General features: G+C 40.6%; 1 protein-coding gene across 10 annotated transcripts in view; it reads left to right on the forward strand.

Moving 5' to 3' along the window:
* The window catches only part of LOC101166443 (adhesion G protein-coupled receptor L3), a 177957-nt gene that overhangs the window by 144090 nt on the left and 14501 nt on the right, over positions 1-19366 (forward strand). For all 10 annotated transcript variants that reach the window (XM_023956148.1, XM_023956137.1, XM_023956155.1 and 7 more), the window contains 4 exons: positions 5850-6070; positions 8836-8902; positions 11980-12071; positions 17588-17756. In XM_023956148.1, the coding sequence (XP_023811916.1) occupies positions 5850-6070; positions 8836-8902; positions 11980-12071; positions 17588-17756 (549 nt within the window). The remainder of the gene's footprint in view (positions 1-5849; positions 6071-8835; positions 8903-11979; positions 12072-17587; positions 17757-19366) is intronic.

Raw genomic sequence — 19366 nt, forward strand, 5'->3', positions numbered from 1 at the left:
ATTGTGTTGAAGATAAATAACTGTAAAAATGAAGCCTTGCATGACCTGCATCTGGGAATTCATCCTGCACTCCTACTGTACTTAATCTGAGGCCTCAGTGTGAAGGTGTCACTGCTAGAGTAGAAAAACATTTTGGGAGCTGCAGAGAAAAATGAGCCCTTTGTGTTGGAAAGAAAGCATACTTATAAAACATTTTTTTCTTAAATATTGATTGCAGCAAAGTGGTGTTCTTAAAGGTTTATGCTGTGCAAGCAGTTGCAGCTTTAGTGCTGCTGAGACAAAGCAAAGCCTGAAAAAAAATGCTTTTAATGTAAATGTTGCCAGTAAAAGCACACCATATGGTATTGCAATAATTGTCAAGGATTTTTTTTTCTCCTCATAATTTATATACCTGCTTTTTTTCTTGTACGAAAATATAGGATCTTGAAACCTTCCAATCAAGCAAGGTCAGGCAGGGAACAAACAACACATGTTGGTATTTAGTCACAGTTTAATCATTTTTTATGATTCAGAATTCAACACCCTACTCATTTCTGTGGGTGAAGAGCAGGAATTCAGGAAAAAAAAGTAATGGACTGTAAAGTACAGCAGTTCTTATTAGCTCTATTATCCACATTCTTGTATTATCTTTTTAAGGCTGTATCACACAGGCACTAAGCACATTCTACGGATGAAAATGAGTCATACGTGAATATATGTGGAAAAAGGCAGAAAAGTTGCGTGAAATTTTCACAGATATATCACGAATGAACCACGTTAAAACCACCAAAGAAGTACGAGTAATGTGAACCATGTGTGATTATTGTACTGTTTTTATGTAGTTTATTAGTGATTTTTACGTCAATTACTTCATTTTAACGTGATATGTGCGCCGTATACGCGATCTGAAAGTTATACATCGGTGGTACATGCTGTTAAAATCCATTAGACAAACGTGGAACAGTCGTGGATAGCCACAAATTTTCGTGTGCATCACAAATTACGCGCAACTGCGTAAGACTTAGATAATAATTGCATAAACACTACGTGAAATACGCACCAAGTGCATAATTCTCAACCGACCCAAAATTTTGAACAGCTCAAAACCAAAATCATACACAGACTCATTGGAAACCCAAGACAGACATCGACAAATGACGAACGCAAGAAACACTCCTGAATTACGTATATATCACGCATGATCAAAATTTCACGTTTTTTTGACTACCATAACTCTTGAAAAGTTGATGCAAGAATTCCAGTGGATTCTGGTGAAAAGCATCCCTGCAATGATATGCAACGCTTTACAGCTGCAACTTTTTGACCGTTTGCGCAATCAAAGTGGATAAGCTAATTCCAGCCAAAGCTGCTTTTCTTTGCAACGGAATCAGCTGATTCACGTTGATTGGGTAAGTACTTCACTGCATGTCAAAGATCTGGTCTCCACTCTGACCCTCCCTTCCCACAAAAATGAAGTGGTGTTGTTGACTGTACATGAGAACTGAACCGAGTGAGTCTGTCGTCACATATAGAAAATGGCTTATTTTTGCCTCCGACGAGATGAAGTCAATAGTTGTTTTTTTGTGTTGTTGTTTTTTTTTTTTTGCAAAATGGATGCCAACATGTTGGAGTCGGACATTGTCTGTATGCAGTGATTGGCCTGAGTTGGACTAAGTTAGGCCGCAGGAGGAGGGAAGGATCCGGAGGAAAGGTTACTGTTAGATTTCAGGTTATACTTGCAACCAACAACAACATTTAACCTTGGACTCACTTGAAATTTGTGTGTTGCGGCTGGATGGCGCAGTTGGCTAGGTGTAGGAGTGGCTCGCAGGAAACCTGCAACTGGTTCCCAGGGGCCCAATGAAACAAAAGAGAAAAAAATCCAGTCTGTGTCATCAGGACTTAGGCAAGATCCTTAGCGCTGCTGTCTATCTGGGTCTGCTTGTGCCTTTTTTTTTTTAACTTGTCCTGTCCAACAGCTGCGCAGGCAGATGAGAGCTGAGGGCCTCTTGTGTTGGACATATGGACATATTTTACTTTAACAAGAGGGGTTATTAATCTTCAGACAAACCAAAGGTATGTCTGAATAAACCCCTTTTGTAATTGAGGCCAAACTTTATTAATTTCAATCATGTTTGAAAATCTTTGGTGTTGGACCGGACGGAAAAGGAAAGAGGGGAAGAAGAGAGAGGGATGTTAGAGAGAGGGGGGGCGGGTTAGGATGGTGATAATAGGAGGGGAGGGGGGATAAAGGCCCGTATACACCGGGACGAATATTCGCCAGGCGTTATTCGCCAGCGTTTTTCGCCACGTATTTTGTGTTCACACCCAGGCGATTTTCGCTGACGATGAGCCGAGCGAACATGCAATTTCATTCCCTGACATTAGATGGCGCTTAATGTAAACAGAAATACTCCTGTACACAAGGTGGCGCTGCGCAACTTTACGCTTCTTAAAGTCGCTTTTCACTCAGAAGAAGAGAGCAAGTATTTACGCGCTAGTCAGAATCAAACAAAGAAAACATGAATATTTCAAGCACCAGTAGCTCCAACTGGTGCTTCGTTCGGGGATATTTTAGAATGTCCGTCATTATTTCTTCGCGGCAGTGTAGGCGCTACTTGACGTCTATCTTCTTCGTTGGTATGTGTGCTCAGCAAGGCAGTTTTGTGTTTGAGCGCCCCCAAGTTGTGTTTTACTGTAACTTCAGAAGCTCCAGACACGTGTGCATAAGCGGCATTCTCATTGGTCGAATAGATTTCGACGCGACGCGTCGAAAAAAAAAAACGAACCCGAGGCGTTTTTTTCTTTGACGCTTTGACGCGTGGCGTTTTTTCGCGTCGGTGTGCACACTCACATTGGTGCCCTTTGTTTAGTCACGAGGCGTTAAACGTCGGCGAAAGAAATTCGTCACGGTGTGAACGGGCCTTAAGACAATGAAGCAGCATAAAGCAACAAGTTTACTGGTTGTTAATCACTCACGGTAAGGTTCAAATGTAGTACAAAAAGGGCGGGGCCTGTCCACACACACACTCAAATGTTTTCAACACACCTGCTAGCTGCAAAATGTCCACATGTCAACATGTACACAAAACAGATAGTGTTCACACATGCATACTTATGCCTTAAAACCAACTAGTGTGAAATCTTTCATTCATTCAATCATGCAAACTATTGGTGCAAAGGTGAGCTAACACCTGTGCTCAGGTGAGTGTTTATGTTCTTCTAAAATGGATGGAGGAATGTGTAAAGAAGGAAGGAGAGTGCCCAGCCACCCCCACACCAAGACCCCCGCCGCAGCAGCAGCGGCAGCCGGAACCCCCCCAAAGCCACACGGGAGCAGGCAGGGAACAACTGCCCCCCGGACTGCCGCGAGGCCCCCAGAGCCAGAGAGCAGGGAGGCATGGGGGGAAAGAGAGCGCTGCCCCAGCCCAACCAGGAGAGCAGCCCCCCCGCCGCGCCGGGGGGGCTGCTCTCCTGCCGGAAAATGCCTTGAAAATATAAAGTTGTGTCAGGAAGGGCATCCGGCATAAAAAATCCCTGCCTAACCACCTGTGCGATCAGTGAAAGCGGATTTGCTGTGGCGAACCTTGATGTGATAAGCCGAAAGGTGAACAACATGGCACCTATTACGGTCAGCAAAGAGGAACTTCCATACGTTTTAGTGCTTGGTCTCAGGCAAATACGCAAAGACGAATATCATCAGCCAAAGGAAAAAATATTGTGAAATTTTTGGCGTGAATATAAAAAAATAGGTAGCAAAATGGTTATTCTGACAAAAACAATGACAGAGTAATAGCTGTTTGTTTCTGTACGGAAAACTAGGGGGTTTTGGCTTCTTGAAACACAATGGGGGGAGGGGTCACTCAGTCCAGTTCTCATATACAGTCAACGGTTGAGGTGATGTTTAGGGTCAACCAAACAAAAGCAGCTGATGTGTTCATAGTGTAATTCACAGTGTTGAAAGTGTGCTCCCGCGTGTGACTGATCTGTTTAAATCATTACGAGTTGTGTGTCCTGTTGGGAGGAAGCGCCAAAGGCTGTGCCCTTATCTCCCCAGTGCTACACAAGAACCGCCACAGGCCTTTGTGTCCCGCCGAGCGTTTAGAGAGAAAACAATCTCTCGGCAAACAAAGACGCCGGATGATCTGATGAAAAGTGTGCCTCTACAATGACACATTTCTCTGTGTGTGTTTGCGAGAGACAGATCGGCGTTTCTGCTTTGTATTTATTTGTCTTTTTTTTTTTTTTTTTGCTGTTCTGCCGTTAATTACAGGCAACTATTTTTGACCTCCATTAACATCTTCAGCATCGCTTAGCTCCCAGCCCGGGGGCAGTTATTCCAGAAGGAAAACGTAATGACTTTTGCATAAGGGGACACTTTTTTTTTCTATACCTTTGTGTGTATGTGTGTGTGTGTGATTGCACATTAGTTGGGAAAGCTTTACTGGGTGTTCATTAGAAATGGAAATGAGTGACTCTCCTCGCCCTCTAAACTCCTTGTCTCTCAGACATTAGGTAATTGTCTCTCAGCAAACTCCTTCATCACAGCGGTGTGTTTATTCAGTCTCCGTTTTATGCAGTGGCTTTTTTTTCTTAAAGACCACATTTTTACCCCCCGTCTTTTATTTGAACGGGCCATTTCTGAAACCATCAGCAGTTCAATGCTGTTTCTTTCAGTTTCTATAAATATGTAGACAAAAGGTCGGATCAAGTAGGTCCAAACTTTGGATGTATTGTTAAAAATACTTTTTGATATAAAAAAAAAAAATACTTTTGAAGGAACTCAAGTACTGAAAATCCTTTAAGGAAATCCTTTCCAGCACAATCCTTTTAAACCTTTTATTATTTTAGCAAAATGAAAGCAGGACGCATTGTCAGTATATAAGAATTGGACTGAGGGACCCCCTTCCCCGTCGCCTTCCAAACAGGAAGTACCCGCTGGTTGCCTCCAGCGTTTGAAACGTTTCTTTACCAGATTCTCCCGAGTCCGCTTTCAGTGAAAGGACATCTAACAAGCTCACTCCTGATTGGAGAGAGTGGTTGCCAAAGAAACGTGAACTCAGACCGACTCTGACCAATCACTGTTTGCCACTGGTTGCAACATATTGCGAAAAGATGGCGACTGAATGGCGTTGAAACATTTTGAACATTTCATTCATTTCTTTGGAAACAAAATTCCTTTTTTATGGATGACATCAGACTCACTCTGTCAACTTCTCATTTACAGTCTGTAGAAAGACAAGAAATTATGAAGGGGATTTCAAAATAAAAGCTCTTCTTATCCAGTTTTCATACCTTACAGTAAAAAATCCCCTTTTTTCACGCACAAGATGTTAATAAAAAAATTTTGTCAAATCAAGAAAACAAGCAAAACAACATTTGGCTGTTTTAGCCATTCAATCATTTAAAACCCTTATGCAGTATTTATGTGCCTCATCTTTAAATCGTTGACGAAAGGTTTCCTGGAGAAACTTTTTCACCCATAATTCTATAAACATTTTTGGACCGACAATAAAAGCAAGTACTCAGAGTGAAATCGGCACCCTGACTCTTTCTGAGGGCAGTAAATTAGGTTTAAATTATATATTGCATTTATTGCCATGATTTTAGATATTCTTTACCTTGTGTACATTTAGATTTTTTTTTCTTTTATTGATACAACTTTTTGGATTATTTTACTAAGATCCTTGTTCATTGTGTGTAATAAAAACATAAAGTTATTTCTTATTCAGTTTTTGTTTCATTTTCTACACTTTTATTTTGTTTAATACTCACGGTCTCTCCTTAAATTGTCAGCAGTGTGAAACAGTCTGGAGAGTTTTTGTGTTGGGTCTGACCGTGTGTGTTAATCCTCCCCGTCTCTTCCCCAGATTGTCTGCGCGGTGTTTGCGGCCCTGCTGCATTTCTTCTTCTTGGCAGCGTTCACCTGGATGTTCTTGGAAGGGGTGCAGCTTTACATCATGCTGGTGGAGGTGTTTGAAAGCGAGCACTCCAGGACTAAGTATTTCTACCTGGCAGGATACGGAGTGCCCGCCATCATTGTGGCGGTCTCGGCTGCGGTGGACTATCGGAGCTACGGCACCGACCGAGTGTAAGTAGATGGGGGCAAAGAATACTGTAATACTAAGAAGGGCGGATGGGTGGAAGGAAAGGAGGGGTGGGATTGGGAGAGCTGGAACGCCCGCTCTCGTTTTGGCCTTGCCTGCTGCAGTTGACTCGACAAGCTTTGGCACTTCTCGAGAGTCGACACAGAGAGGCTGAGACGAGAGAGAAGCTTAGAAAGATGAAGAGGAGGAGGGAGGCAAAGGGACAAGCAAGAGAGGGTGCACCGCAGAGCGTCTACATAAGCACAGCAGCGACAACGTCTGAATATGGAAGGATTTAAAAGAGGGTCTGCACGGGGGAGCAGATTGAGGAAAGTGAAGGTGATGGAGCCGCCTGTTAGCACACAAACCTGTTTGTTTGCACTTACGTGAGCTGTCATGAAGCCTGCCCCTGTGTGTGGAATGCATTGATTTGTCCAACCGCTGGTAAAAGGTTGATTGTGAGAAAAACGAGGATGGGCAGAGTTGAGTTTAAGTCGTAACCTTTCAATAAAAAAAGCATAAAACTGTCTCATGAATAAAAAAATACTCAGAAAAGGAACTTCAATCTTAATTTTCTTTATAAATGTCCTCCATAAAAACATGTTAAAAACATCGTTTTCAGTAGAGTGGGTCTTTAATCCATTAGCACCAGAGATGTCGTTGGCAACACCTAAGGGTGTATTCAGACTGGACACATTTGGTTTGCTTAAAGTCAACTAGAGTTTGTTTTCCCCGATAATCTGGAAAAGATTTTCAGTCTGAATACACCCAAGCAGATCCTGCCCTGGAACCAGGAACAGCTCTCGGACCCATCTTTCAAAGTGGTCTCAGTTCCCCGTGGTGGTCTCCATCCGATTGAGTCTTAATGGGCCCTGTGCTTGGAGCGGAACAACTGGACTTATCAGCGTACCCTCTTAGCTACCGTCTCCTCAGTAACTGCCAGGCAGCATGTCTCAGCGTACCAAAGTAGCGAGTAAAAAGTGTTGTACCTGACGTTGATACAGACGTTTAAAATGGGTCAGCAAAATTGCTTTGCCCTGCCCTCGTAATTCCTGGCCAATGACTGAAGAGATCTTTAGTCACTTCAAAGGCATTTTGAATACAGAGCAAACGCAAGGCTCGGGACTCTGTCCTGATTTCCAACATCTGTACGAAAAGTCAACAAGTAACAACATCAATGCTGCACTCAAAGCCTAGTAATTGCAAGTTAGTTTCTTTATGAAGAGCTTCAAAAAAATGTCAAGAAAAAATTCTTAGACTTTTCTGGTTCTTCGGGGACCTTTTGAAGTGCAGAAATTTGACATTTCCACTATTTAAGCAAGACTTTGAAGAGACTTAGATCAAATTACTGTATTTAACTATCGAGCAACACCAGTTCTCATGCCCCTTAGATCATTATCTAATCGCATGCCAGTTAATAAAATATGAGTTAGAATGGATGAGTAATTACACTTTAGGCCATAGACTAACGGAGCACGATAGGACAGATCCACTTTGCTGTGATCTCTATTGAGAAAATAGCAAAAAGCTCTAATTGAAACATTAACCTGGAAGAACTGTTTGTGGTGATTGGAAGAGGACACTGGCTAGCATTTTTGACAAACCACAACAAGGCAAAACTTTGAAAAATATCCTCTGCAGTCCCTGCAGGGTCACCTTGTCATGCAGAGCGTGCCCCCCCCCCCCCCCCCCCCCAAATATAATGTTAGCCAGTGGCACCGAGCCTCATTCATGTCCCACAGTGAAGAAGGCTGTGACTTAGCAAAAGGAAGCCGTAATGGAGGATACTGTGACACAGTAAGAGACCTATAATGGAGGGCTCACTAATGTGTTGAAAATTGAATGATTAATAATTCAAAAGTGCTCAGTCATGAATCAGCTGGGCGATTTTTGCTCCAGCAGTTTCAGTCTGGCATCTCTTTGTGCAAACCAGTTGGGCTTGACCTCCTTGGAGGGCGATTTGGGACGCCCCCCCTCCCTTTTTTTTTTTGTCTTCCTCTTTGTGTGGTGCTGTCAACTGTAGATGTGTCGTGATAAGATCATTTTAGCACACGCCGCTATCTCTTTAACCGCTAGGCTAACCTCGAGGTCGAGAAACGCTGGGTTTTTCTGTGTGTTCATGCACGTCGTTCATGCATGGCGGCGCGCATAAATGATGTACCGGCGTGTTTTTTTGTGCGTCCCTCCTCTCTCCTCTGGCATGGCAGTCAGTCCCAGACTCCATAAATAGCCTTGTGAGGTCGGCCTCCATAACTCAGTATTCAAATGATCTCGGTCATGTCATATATTTGCAACCACAGGATGTGGCCGCGCCATATATCTGTGCCCTAAAGGGGACCGTAAAGGTTTATTTATCACAGGTGCTCATCCCCTCGCTGCCTCTCCTTCTGTGTGTGATGGATGCCAATGGTGTCCGGATCCTCCATTTTTGTCCAACCTGTAACACCTTTCTACTCCTCCATCTTTTTCCCTTTTTCATCCACCCCAATTTCTTTCTTTCTTTTTTTTTTACAGTCATGAAACATTTGATATACAGTATGTCATATAATATCTTTCTTTTTTGCCTCCATTTTCTCCTGTTTGTGTGTGTGTGACCGTGAAATCTATGTCTCTCCTCTAAATTTTCTATAGCTTACATCCATCTGGGAGGGAAGCCTGTTTTTAATCCTGTGTGCCTTTCTTTTTACCTTCCCGTTTTTCTTCTCAGTGGTTCCCATGCATGATATCTCTGTCCCCCCCACCTCTCACTCTTTTATCTTTCTGTCTCTAGGTGCTGGCTTCGATTGGACACATACTTCATTTGGAGCTTCATAGGTCCCGCTACTCTCATAATTATGGTGAGGAACATTTGTGCATTCTCATGAAACTTTCTGTACAAACAAACAGAGGGAAAAAAAGGGGTTTTAAAGGTGAGATTAAGGTGTTTGTTCAACGACTTCAACAGTCGGCTTAAGCTTCTTGGGTGTGCAAAAAGGGAAAGTACTGTACCAAGTCAATAATCCTATTCATGGATTAGCTCTTAAGTGGGAACATATTTGGTGGGGACGTGGGGCAGGAACTAAATCATACAAGAATTTCAGAGAAACAAAGTTCCCATTAACATTAAGGCCGGTTTATTCTTCAAAGCGATCAGCCATCGCATTAGACGTATTGCATCCCTACTGTTGGCCGGTTCGGGTTGGGACTGTTCGCGATAACAGCGACAAACATCTGAGTGGTATTTATGCTTTTCAAGCCTGATGTTTTTTAGTGATTTGTTATTTTCTATGGGTGTATAGATATATTTATAGGGATGTAGCCTCCTGAGAACCAGCCCATTCATTTATGTCTTCTGTAGGGGACATTTGTTTTTAGATTGTGTCCTTTGACTCATTAAAGTTCTCTACTAAGACCTGATGAGAACATCCTGGTCTTTCCAATGATATCCCTTTTGTGTTTGGATGGGATAACGGGATGTTTGGTTTCCCGGGGAGATAAAATGGTGTCTATAGAGGTCAGAAATGAATGGGTTGGTTCTCAGGAGGATAAATAATCTTTAAGATTCTGTTTTTTATACACATCCATATAAATAAGTTTGTGGATATTTAATGGTCCGGACAAGACAAGGGAATGTACAGTAGATGCTATATCACCATTTCTTTCTGTGTGTGTTTGTTTTAATACCCTCAATATACTAAATAACGTTTTTTTAAAGATAGATTTGAAGAGATTTTCCACCTGCTCCATATCCTATCCAAAAATAGGTGAAGTTATAGTTGCATTAGAAAAGGGTTCGACTCCGGGCTGCTCCCTGTTCCCTTCTCTACCCCTGTGCCGGTTCCAAGCCCGGTTTGAGAAGGTTGCGTCAGGAAGGGCATCCGGCGTAAAACATTGCCAAATTTACCATGCGACTTGTTCGCTGTGGCGACCCCTGATGGGAGAAGCCGAAAGAGGAAGTATAGTTGCATTAGAAAGAGAAAATGTTGAGTTGTTGTTTTTATTTCTTTGGAACTGAGTCAGAATGAAATAATGTTTACCCCCTCATGTACTTAGAATGCAGTGATTGTGGCTTTGTCTTTGAAATCCTGGGATGTAGATACTACAAATTTCTGGATGGATCATGCTCGGCCATTGCATGTTCTCATCGTTCAAAATAGATTGAAAGACCTGATATACACTACGGGCGTAAAATTCCAATCGCGGATGATGTCCTCAACTTGTGTCACATTTTGTAGCGATTGGGGCGATTCCCTTCCGATGGCCCTGCAACCAATGCAACCCGAGTGATTATAAATCGCTATGAAGTAGAAACCTTCCCATGACTATTTCATACCTGTTACCTTCCTGTTTGTAGCTGTGTATCTACATTACAAACTGAACATCTACTTGTGAAACTCAGACTGCCAAAGACTTTGACCATTTTCCAGTCCTTTCATTCAGAATGAGTCAACAGCCAGCAAATCGCTCTCAGATGGAGAGAAAAAAAAAGACACTCAACCTTGGATAAATAAACAGAGTGAGGAATAAAGTTAGACAAGTTGGCAAGGACGCAAACACGCAAGAGGAAGAAAAAAAACGCAGTGACTGATGCATTCAGAGTCCAGCAAAGTGACATGTTTGCGGCAGACTGTTCAACTGATGCTCTGAACTCCATTTAGACAAAGCAGCCAGGCTACATAAACAAACATGTACATAATGTAAGCCATTCATAGTTCTGGGATACAAAGCAAAGTTTAAATAATGACTCTACCCCACATTACATCCATTGGACCATTAGGATTTTTGCTCTAATTACACCCACATTACTCAAAAAGGAAAACATTAGTCGGGTTTCTCTGGCGGACTCTCATAAACCCCAGACTTTGCTTGAGATTTAGACGTGTTGTAAAACAGCAGTGCTCCTAACTGTACATTTAGTTAGTTCAAGTCTGGTCTGCATCGTCTATGTGGTATAATTTGACTCCTAGTTGGGAAAAAAACATGCTTTATGTGTCCTTGCTGTTAATTTAATCTGTTTGTAACTATACCATTTGTGAGTAAAGTTGTAGCTTTCAGTTTCTGCTTTGGTTTAATAGGCTAGGCTAACAGCCTGAGGTCAGCTGACCCAAAGGGGGGCTGTAGGCCTATATTTCTCATGAAATCATATGTTTATGAGCAAACTGGAAGAAAAAAAGTTCATGTAAATATCGATTTTTTTCATCGTTTGCCCTTAAAAAAAAAATCCATGTTGGTTAAGAAATAAAAGCCTACTTTTTATCGTAGTGTTGCATAAGCCAGCCTTCTAAAAAAAAAAAAACACAATTAAAAAAACGTGGGCAAGCAGGGCCGGGACTAGAAAAGAATGTTTCAATAATTTTGCTATTTATTCTATAAAACCAAAACATATGTATTACAAAAGCTAGCTTTCTTAAGACATTAGTTATCCATCTATTCTTTTATTGCCATCACATCTACATTGTTCTTTTATGATTTTTCCCAATTAAAAAAAAAAAAAAATCCTCCATTTTGCAAAATAGATCAAATCAAAAGACTTAATATTCCTTCAGAATTAATTTATTTGTTATTTCAACGTCGTTACGCAGTGACAAGAGAAATGTCTGGTTGTTGACCTCTGGCATAAGAGGCCCAGCCCAACAGTTCAAGCAGCCATTACCAGACCAACCTAACTATGCATTAACAGGCCAAATGAAAATACAAGACCTGGGAGAATTGGGTTTATCGTAACAATCAGCTTTAAGCGATGCAATGGCCGCTGCATATCCCTGAAGCTGGGCTATTTGAGGCACAGAAAGGCTTGTTGATTGTGAGCCGATACTCTGCCCCCGAGCCAATTACAGCTGGAAGGCTAAATGATATGCGCTGTTCACCAGTAATTTACTGCTTTGATATGGCGTCTTTAATTAGTGGCATTCATCTGTATGTGCGCTTGTTGCAGCTGAATGTGATCTTCCTGGGTATCGCCCTGTATAAGATGTTCCACCACACGGCTATCCTGAAACCAGACTCCGGGTGTTTGGACAACATCAAGTAAGTTCATACCAATCTTTCATCAAACCACCATTTCAGAGCAAATGTATTGATGGTGACCTGTTTTATTTATAATTTTAACACCAAAACTTTGAATAAAACTTCAGGAATAAAAGATGGATTTTAATTTAAGAAGGGAGACACAAAGGTCCAGTAGAGTAGGAGGTTTAGATAAAGAGGAGGAACAGAGTTCAACCCAAAAAAAATAAAGATGGTGTCATGCTTTCCATGAAGCACAAAACAACATTTTATATCAATATTAGCCTTCATTAATTGCATGTTTTCACAGATTTGTTTTCTGGGTTTTCTGACCTTCAAAACTCACAAGTATATTAGGACAAAATAAGACAGCGCACTGCTTCCAACTACAGAGTTGCCCTTTTTGTTTGCACATCTTTTAATTTTGGACAGCAGGGTTAACCCCTTTGGTCCCTCACTATGTAAAATGACCTTAAACTAAGGCAAGGAGCTACGAAATGAAATTAACATCCTGAATAGTACTTCAAAAACTTTGCAGTGAAGAGAGAAGAGATTTGCTTTTGAGAGTTGCATTTGTTTTTAATGACAGAACATCTTTAATTAAAATACAAGAAAATAGTCCAGATGATCCTTTTTTAGAACTTTTCCTTCTATAGAACCATCCAGGATGAATGAAAGTCAGCACAGATGTCTCTCAGTAATAGTATAATATCTGTCAAATGCTTGTTTTCCTGTTGGATTATGTTGCTGTCAGGATTCACGTGCAGCAAGAAATCCGTGGAAGATTATTAACAGCTGCCATTGTTACTTTCCTTCCTGTTCGCGGATTAACAAATCTGGATGAGTAATTATGCGTGCGACAGGTTTTAAGGTTTGTTTGCCGCTCTCACATTGCAGTCTGACACTTTTTTTTTTTTTTTTGCTCTACTCGCTCTCGGAGGAGACGGCAGCGCCGTTCTGTGACGTAAACACAACACTTGCTCACCTGCCACCAAAGTCAGATGTCACATCACAGCTTCTACTGTCTGGCATTTTCCCCAAATCCTTGTTTTTAGCTGAAGATGAAGGAGTTGAAATACAATGTTGGATTTTGAAAATATTTAATATAACTTCCAAGAACAAATGCGCCACGAATAACCTGCGAGTCGATGATTCTGCAGACTGTTGTTGTTTGAAAATGAATCTAGACAGCATGATGTGAAGCACAAGCAAGACTCTCATCCTTTAAGAACAGGACTAGAACCAAAATAAGAATTGATGTAAGATTGATGAGGAGCCGAGAAACAGACAAAAAAACACTGTTCATTATCTGTGACGTCTCTAAAGCTCATCCGCTATAAAAAGATTGAATTAAAAAATGCATGAAGCAAAATAAAAACATACAATATTGTGTTTTTAAATGTCAATAGGCACTATTTAGTTCAAACACATTCTGCTCATTTTCTACTAAAATGCAACCACTTAGAGTAATTAATCCTCATGGATATCACTTGGGTTTTTGCACAGATTCAGCAAAAAAGATAATGGAGTCGTTACGGAGTGCATTGTTTCACGCTTTCAATTTGCTTTTGGTGCTGTCCCAATATTAGAGTCACTGTAGTCGTTCTGTCCAGGCTTTTAATTTGAAGATTCACTTGGGTCACTTGGGAAAGTTGGGTTTTTTAGTGTTTTTAATATGCTCTTGTGGCATTTTTTTGTTGACGGAGGACTTTTCTTGTGAAAATTTAAATAAAAATAGCCTTTTTTAGGATTTTTTCAAATATTAATCAATGTGATTTTTTGTTTTGTTTTCCCCAAAATCTGTTTCTTTTTTGTTTTTAAGGAGTTTCTCCATACCGAGAAGGAGGGTCTAAGGACAGGGATGCCCAGGTTAACTTAGTTAGTTTAGTTTGGTTTAGTTTAACAATCAGCTATTGTATTTTATAACTGATTCTATGTTTTTGAACAATTACCGATGGGAAGCCAGTTGAGAAAACTGAGTTGTAATATTGGGTTAAATCAATAAAATGTAAGTGAATTGAATCAGAAGTAGATGGAAAAATACAGCTGTTTTTTTTTGCCAAATGTCCTGTTGGAAACGGGAAGTTAAGGAAATCTGGAGGAGGATTACAGAAGTGGTGGTGGTGGGGGGGGGGGGGGGGGGTTTACAATCATAAAGCAACAAAATGCTGGAGGGTTACCATCATTAATGCCTGGTGTAAATGTTAGTCAAAAGGGGCGGGGCCTGTCCACACACCTGTCTACTCAAGTGTTACAAACATACCTGAAAAATACAGTATGAAAAAGAACGGATCTGTGACGCAGACACTGCACTTATCCTGCTGAGCATAATTCTGTTGCATCCACTTGACGACTAGATCCACGTACGTCATGATATGTCGTTCTGTGTCGTCATGTTGCATAAAGTGCATTTCGACTAAATTGTGTTTTCGGTGCTGCCTGTGATTTTCATCCGACTTCAAAATAAAAGCTTCACAAAATTTCAAAAATGAAAGTTTTAAGGGCTGAAATCCTAGGTCAGAGTTAATAACACAAATGCTGTTTGCTTGTCAAGGGGAATTTTATGATAATATTTTTTTTTCTGTTTGAATACCTCACAGTTAATCAGAATTCCTAGGGTGAAATGTTTCAGAAATAAAAACTCATCTTTGCTTTTGTAAAAATCAAGGACATGTTGCAGAGCAGCAAATTAGAGGTTTCTAAAGCGACTCTGTTTGATTTTTTTTTTTTTCATATAAATCTTTTTTATGGTTTTCATTATGTCATTGACTGGCAACATTTAAACCAGTCAAGCTCAAAGCCCTGCCAGAACTTTTTATTTTCTTTTATACACTTTTAGTGACTAAGATCAGCAAACATATTGATTCAGCAAAAGGAAGCAGGGTAAACATAAAAAACTCCTGGTTTTTTTTTATTATTATTTTTGATTTAGCAAAATAAAAGAAACCAAACCTTTTTAGCTGTTTCTAAATTTAAAACTGTTTACAACCAAAATGTGAAGAATAGTGACTTTTGTGCTATTTGGGCTGATTCCTGTCCGAACTATTATTTCAGGAATTCACAGAAAAATTAGTGAAAAACAAGGCACAATAAAAGTTTGGAAAAGTAGCACATTTGGGGTGAATTAAAGAATTTCCAAAGCAGATTCTAAACGTCCAGTTCAAGGTTGGCTATAATGACTCCCAATAGTGAAGCAGTGACTCATTTTGGGGGCATAAAAGAACCAAAGGATAACCAGTGCAGGCCTTACAGGACTCAACTAAAGGTCAGAGTCCATGACTTACTTAATAATACCGAATAGACAAGACAAACCATGCATTTGTGGTGGAGTTGGTAAAAGACACTGCTAGACGGCCATCATATTCAGGAATCAGATATGCGTGCTGTTACAGCGCGTGACAGTCAAACAGAGGGCTTGGTTCTGTAATGACAGGGAGCTGCTTGCATCTTCAGGAACTAAACAACTTCCCATAACTTAGGGAACCTGAAATGCTGAAGCCAGTGTTTCCCATCAGTTAGTGACTGACGTTCCAGAGCACTGAGGTCATGAAGCACAATAAAAGCCTAAACCAGCCCTCTTTGAAAATGGCTCCAAAGGAAAGCAGAAATGAAGGGTTTTAGAATGGTCTAGTCACGCTTTCATCCCTTATAAAATATAAACACGACAACCAATGTTGTCGTGTTTATATTTGATAGTAAATGAGGGAAAAAGGATGAAAGAATGAAAACGTCACATTGGATTTGGCTTTCATGCTTTTTTAAACTCTAGTAAAGCTGCTGAAGCAAGAGGATCTTATTTGACACGGGGGGCATTTTATTTTGAAAGGAACTCATATGCTGTTGAAAGTAAAACAAAAAAAAAGTTAAAATAGTTAAATGTAGAAAAGTGTAACACTTTAGTAATCAAATTATTGTAAATATTTAAAAATGATCAATTATTGGGTTAATGCAAAAACATAAAGTATATTTTCAAAAAATGACTCTTGCTGGTCATTAGAAACTGGTCCAGGTGGCTCTTTTAGTGTTAAAGGTTGCAGACCCCTAGTCATGTCAAAGTTGACACTTTGCTATTTTTTTATTTTATTGATTTTTGACAAAATAAGACATTAATGGCTGTTGCAAAGACATTAGTGCATCTTATTTTGCAAGTGACCTCAATCTTTAATTAGGTTTAGGTCAGGTTTTTCTATCATTTCATACATTTCTGTGTTTTTTGTGTGGCTAATTTATGAATTGCTCCATCTGTCTTACTTTTTTCTTTCATATTTATTTTGTCTACCTTTTGTTTGCTCTGTCCCTTTGACGTCACGACATCATTAATTATTCTTGTTGTGGATTAGCTCTGGTAAGATCACTCTTCAGTTCTCCTTTTGTTTGTCTTTAGACCCCGCTTTCTATAATCTGTGCCTTCCAAAAGATTTCATAAAAAAAATAAAAAATGTGCCATTGGTTTTTTACAATGGAGTTTTTTGAATTCAAGAGGAACAACAAATTTGGGTGAGAGAAAAAACCTTGACTCAGGGGGGCTTAGGGGGGAGAGTCTGAAACAGTGGGACAGAGAGGAGAAAGATGAGCGTTCCTTTTATTGAAGAGGGTCATCAGACAAGCTTTATTGGAGGTTCTGTCTCGCCTGAATGGTGCCACGGAGGGCAACAGCAGATCAATCACCTTAGTCTCACTCACTTACTCGCCTCCTCCGTCTCCCTTCCCTCCTCATGATGCTGCTAATATCTTTCCCTCTCGGTGTTGTTCGCTCTCTCCCTCCCACACCTCCTCTTTTCTTTTCTCGTCTTTTTTTTTCCTCTTTCCTTTGTTTCCCCTCCGTCGCATTAAAGGTGATCACTGCCCAGTCAGCCAATCAAATTAACAGTCATCGCCTCTGCTGCTGCGGCAGACCCAAAACTGTGACCTTTTGTGGGAAATGTCATTTGTAAAGGCTGTAATGTCCTTCTGCTTGCTGCTCTATGAAGCCAATCAAATGGACCCAAAAACACACAGATACACACAAAGAGATCGGCACGTAAACATACCTCAGCGTGACTATTGCATTTAGCCTATGACTCATTCTTTTTCAAAGCTTTTATTTTAAACGAGGGTTCACAGCCTAGACAGCTTTTTTTATTTAACAGCTAATGTCACTGCATTTTTCTTATGGACACCCTTTAAATATGAAAATATTAGGTAATAATTAGGTGTAATAAGTAATAAAGATGCCCTTTATTCATGTTAGCAAATGCATAATGAAGTATTAGTTAAGCGCTTTAGAGCAGCTAGCTTGATTATACCCGCTTTTGAAAAGAGAAAACGCTGTGCGATTTGTTCAAGTATGAATACTTTAAGCAAAGCTCCCACTGTTCCTTCCTTCCGTCTCTCCCACAGTGCCTGGTCTCAGAATAGCCCCCACCACCTACCCTTTGACGACTCTCTCCTGGCCCCCACAATGCTATAGCCTCGGCTGACTAGCTTTTTAGATCTAAATTCATGTCTGAATTTCAATTGCGTAGAGTGTCCTGCTAACTGGATTTTCACTGACTCAGGTCCTGGGTGATCGGCGCCATCGCTCTGCTGTGTCTGCTGGGCCTCACCTGGGCTTTTGGACTCATGTACATCAACGAGAGCACGGTGATCATGGCCTACCTCTTCACCATCTTCAACTCCCTGCAGGGCATGTTTATCTTCATCTTCCACTGCATCCTGCAGAAAAAGGTGAGCGGGAGAAAGGTTCAATACTTCCGCAGGGTGGTTTAACACTTCAACTGTGGATCCATCGCAGGTGACAGAAAATAGCACACAATCGTTGAACAACAGAAACTCTTTGACTTTGACCTTTCATGCAGTCAATGTAATTCCAATGGATTCTCAAAGACAAGACAGGTAGTTTTGAGTTGACATGCAACACTGTACTACTTTTGCTGGCTTTAAAAAACTCTTGGAATTTTACCAATTGCATAAAAAACAGTTATCGAGTAATGGTAGTTAAAAACCTTTGGTAACTCTTTAACTGTTTACAAAATTAGCGTAATTCTAACTTCAATCCAACTGATTCTGAAAGCCAAGAAGAGCAGCTTTACCAGTTTTTACGTTGAACAATTTGCTACTTTAGTCAGTTTTCAGAATCATTGATTTCTATAATTTGGTCCATCAACCGCGCTCAACGCAGAAACTTCATCATATATGCTATATAGGTTTTAAAAGCGGGGGTCAACACCAAGAGCCAAATTTTTGCATGTTCTCTAACCCTAGAGCACCATTGCTGGGTGATTTTCACCCAAGGAAAACCATTTACATGAATTTCAATATGTCCTGTGTCAAGGAGTCTGTGCCTTCACCAGGGAAGTCTCACATGTCCCAGGACTGGGTGGATCAAAGACCAAGTTTCCAGTATCATTATAGTATTTTTTTGGAATTTTTTTGGCATGTTTTCAAGAACTTATGTTTTCTAATTCATTTTTTTACACATACCACAGTTGAAAATAAAAGTAAACCAGTCTAATTTATCATGTGTTGTCGTGTTTTAATCTATTTTTTATGACCAGTACTTTTTGTTGGGTATATTACATCGGGTAAAAATTACCCGGAAAAAATGATACCTTTTCAGAGTGAAAGTGTTCTATGGTAAAGATACCTTGCTTTATCATGTTCTAATCAGCTGGACACACCTGATCCAAGTAATCAGTTAAGAGTAGGGAATGGATATCCAAAGTGGGCCGACGCACCAGCCCTTAAGGCCTGGGATGGCCCACCTCAGCTCTAAAGGATTACTGAAAATTCACTTGCGTGATATTTTACATTTGAGATAAATGTCACACTCAGTTTGAGCCAAATCATCAGGACCCGTGAATCACCAAGATTAGTGGTAATCTGGAAAAGAAAAGGGGGAAAAAAGCCATCAGTGTTCTTCTCTACAGCAGTGCTGCTGAAAGGGGGAGCTTTTACAACTGGTGACGAACGAGTGCGAACGCCGCACTCGAGTATGTGTCGGGCTGTGGGTTCAGCTACCCAGAGAGTCGTCTTCGGAACGGTGCTGAGGTTTTCTTTGGACTCGGCCCAACACGCCTTCTCTCAAGATGCATGGAGCAACTCAGCACACAGCTGTTCAAACAGACCGTGTGGCAATCCGCGTCTGCCAGTCCAACAAGCTTGTTAAAAATCAATTACAGTCTTGTTTGTTCTAACTTGATTGGGATCTAAGTGCAGATGCTCCCAGTTTACAAGTGCATCGGATGTCTCCCTGAGGAATGTGTCCATTTAAGATAGATACGTGGGTTTTTTTAAGGGTGGACGTTAATGGAGGAAAGTTTATGAAGTTAATTTTT

This window comes from Oryzias latipes, chromosome 1 (assembly GCF_002234675.1).
Source record: "Oryzias latipes chromosome 1, ASM223467v1".
NCBI lineage: Eukaryota > Metazoa > Chordata > Actinopteri > Beloniformes > Adrianichthyidae > Oryzias > Oryzias latipes.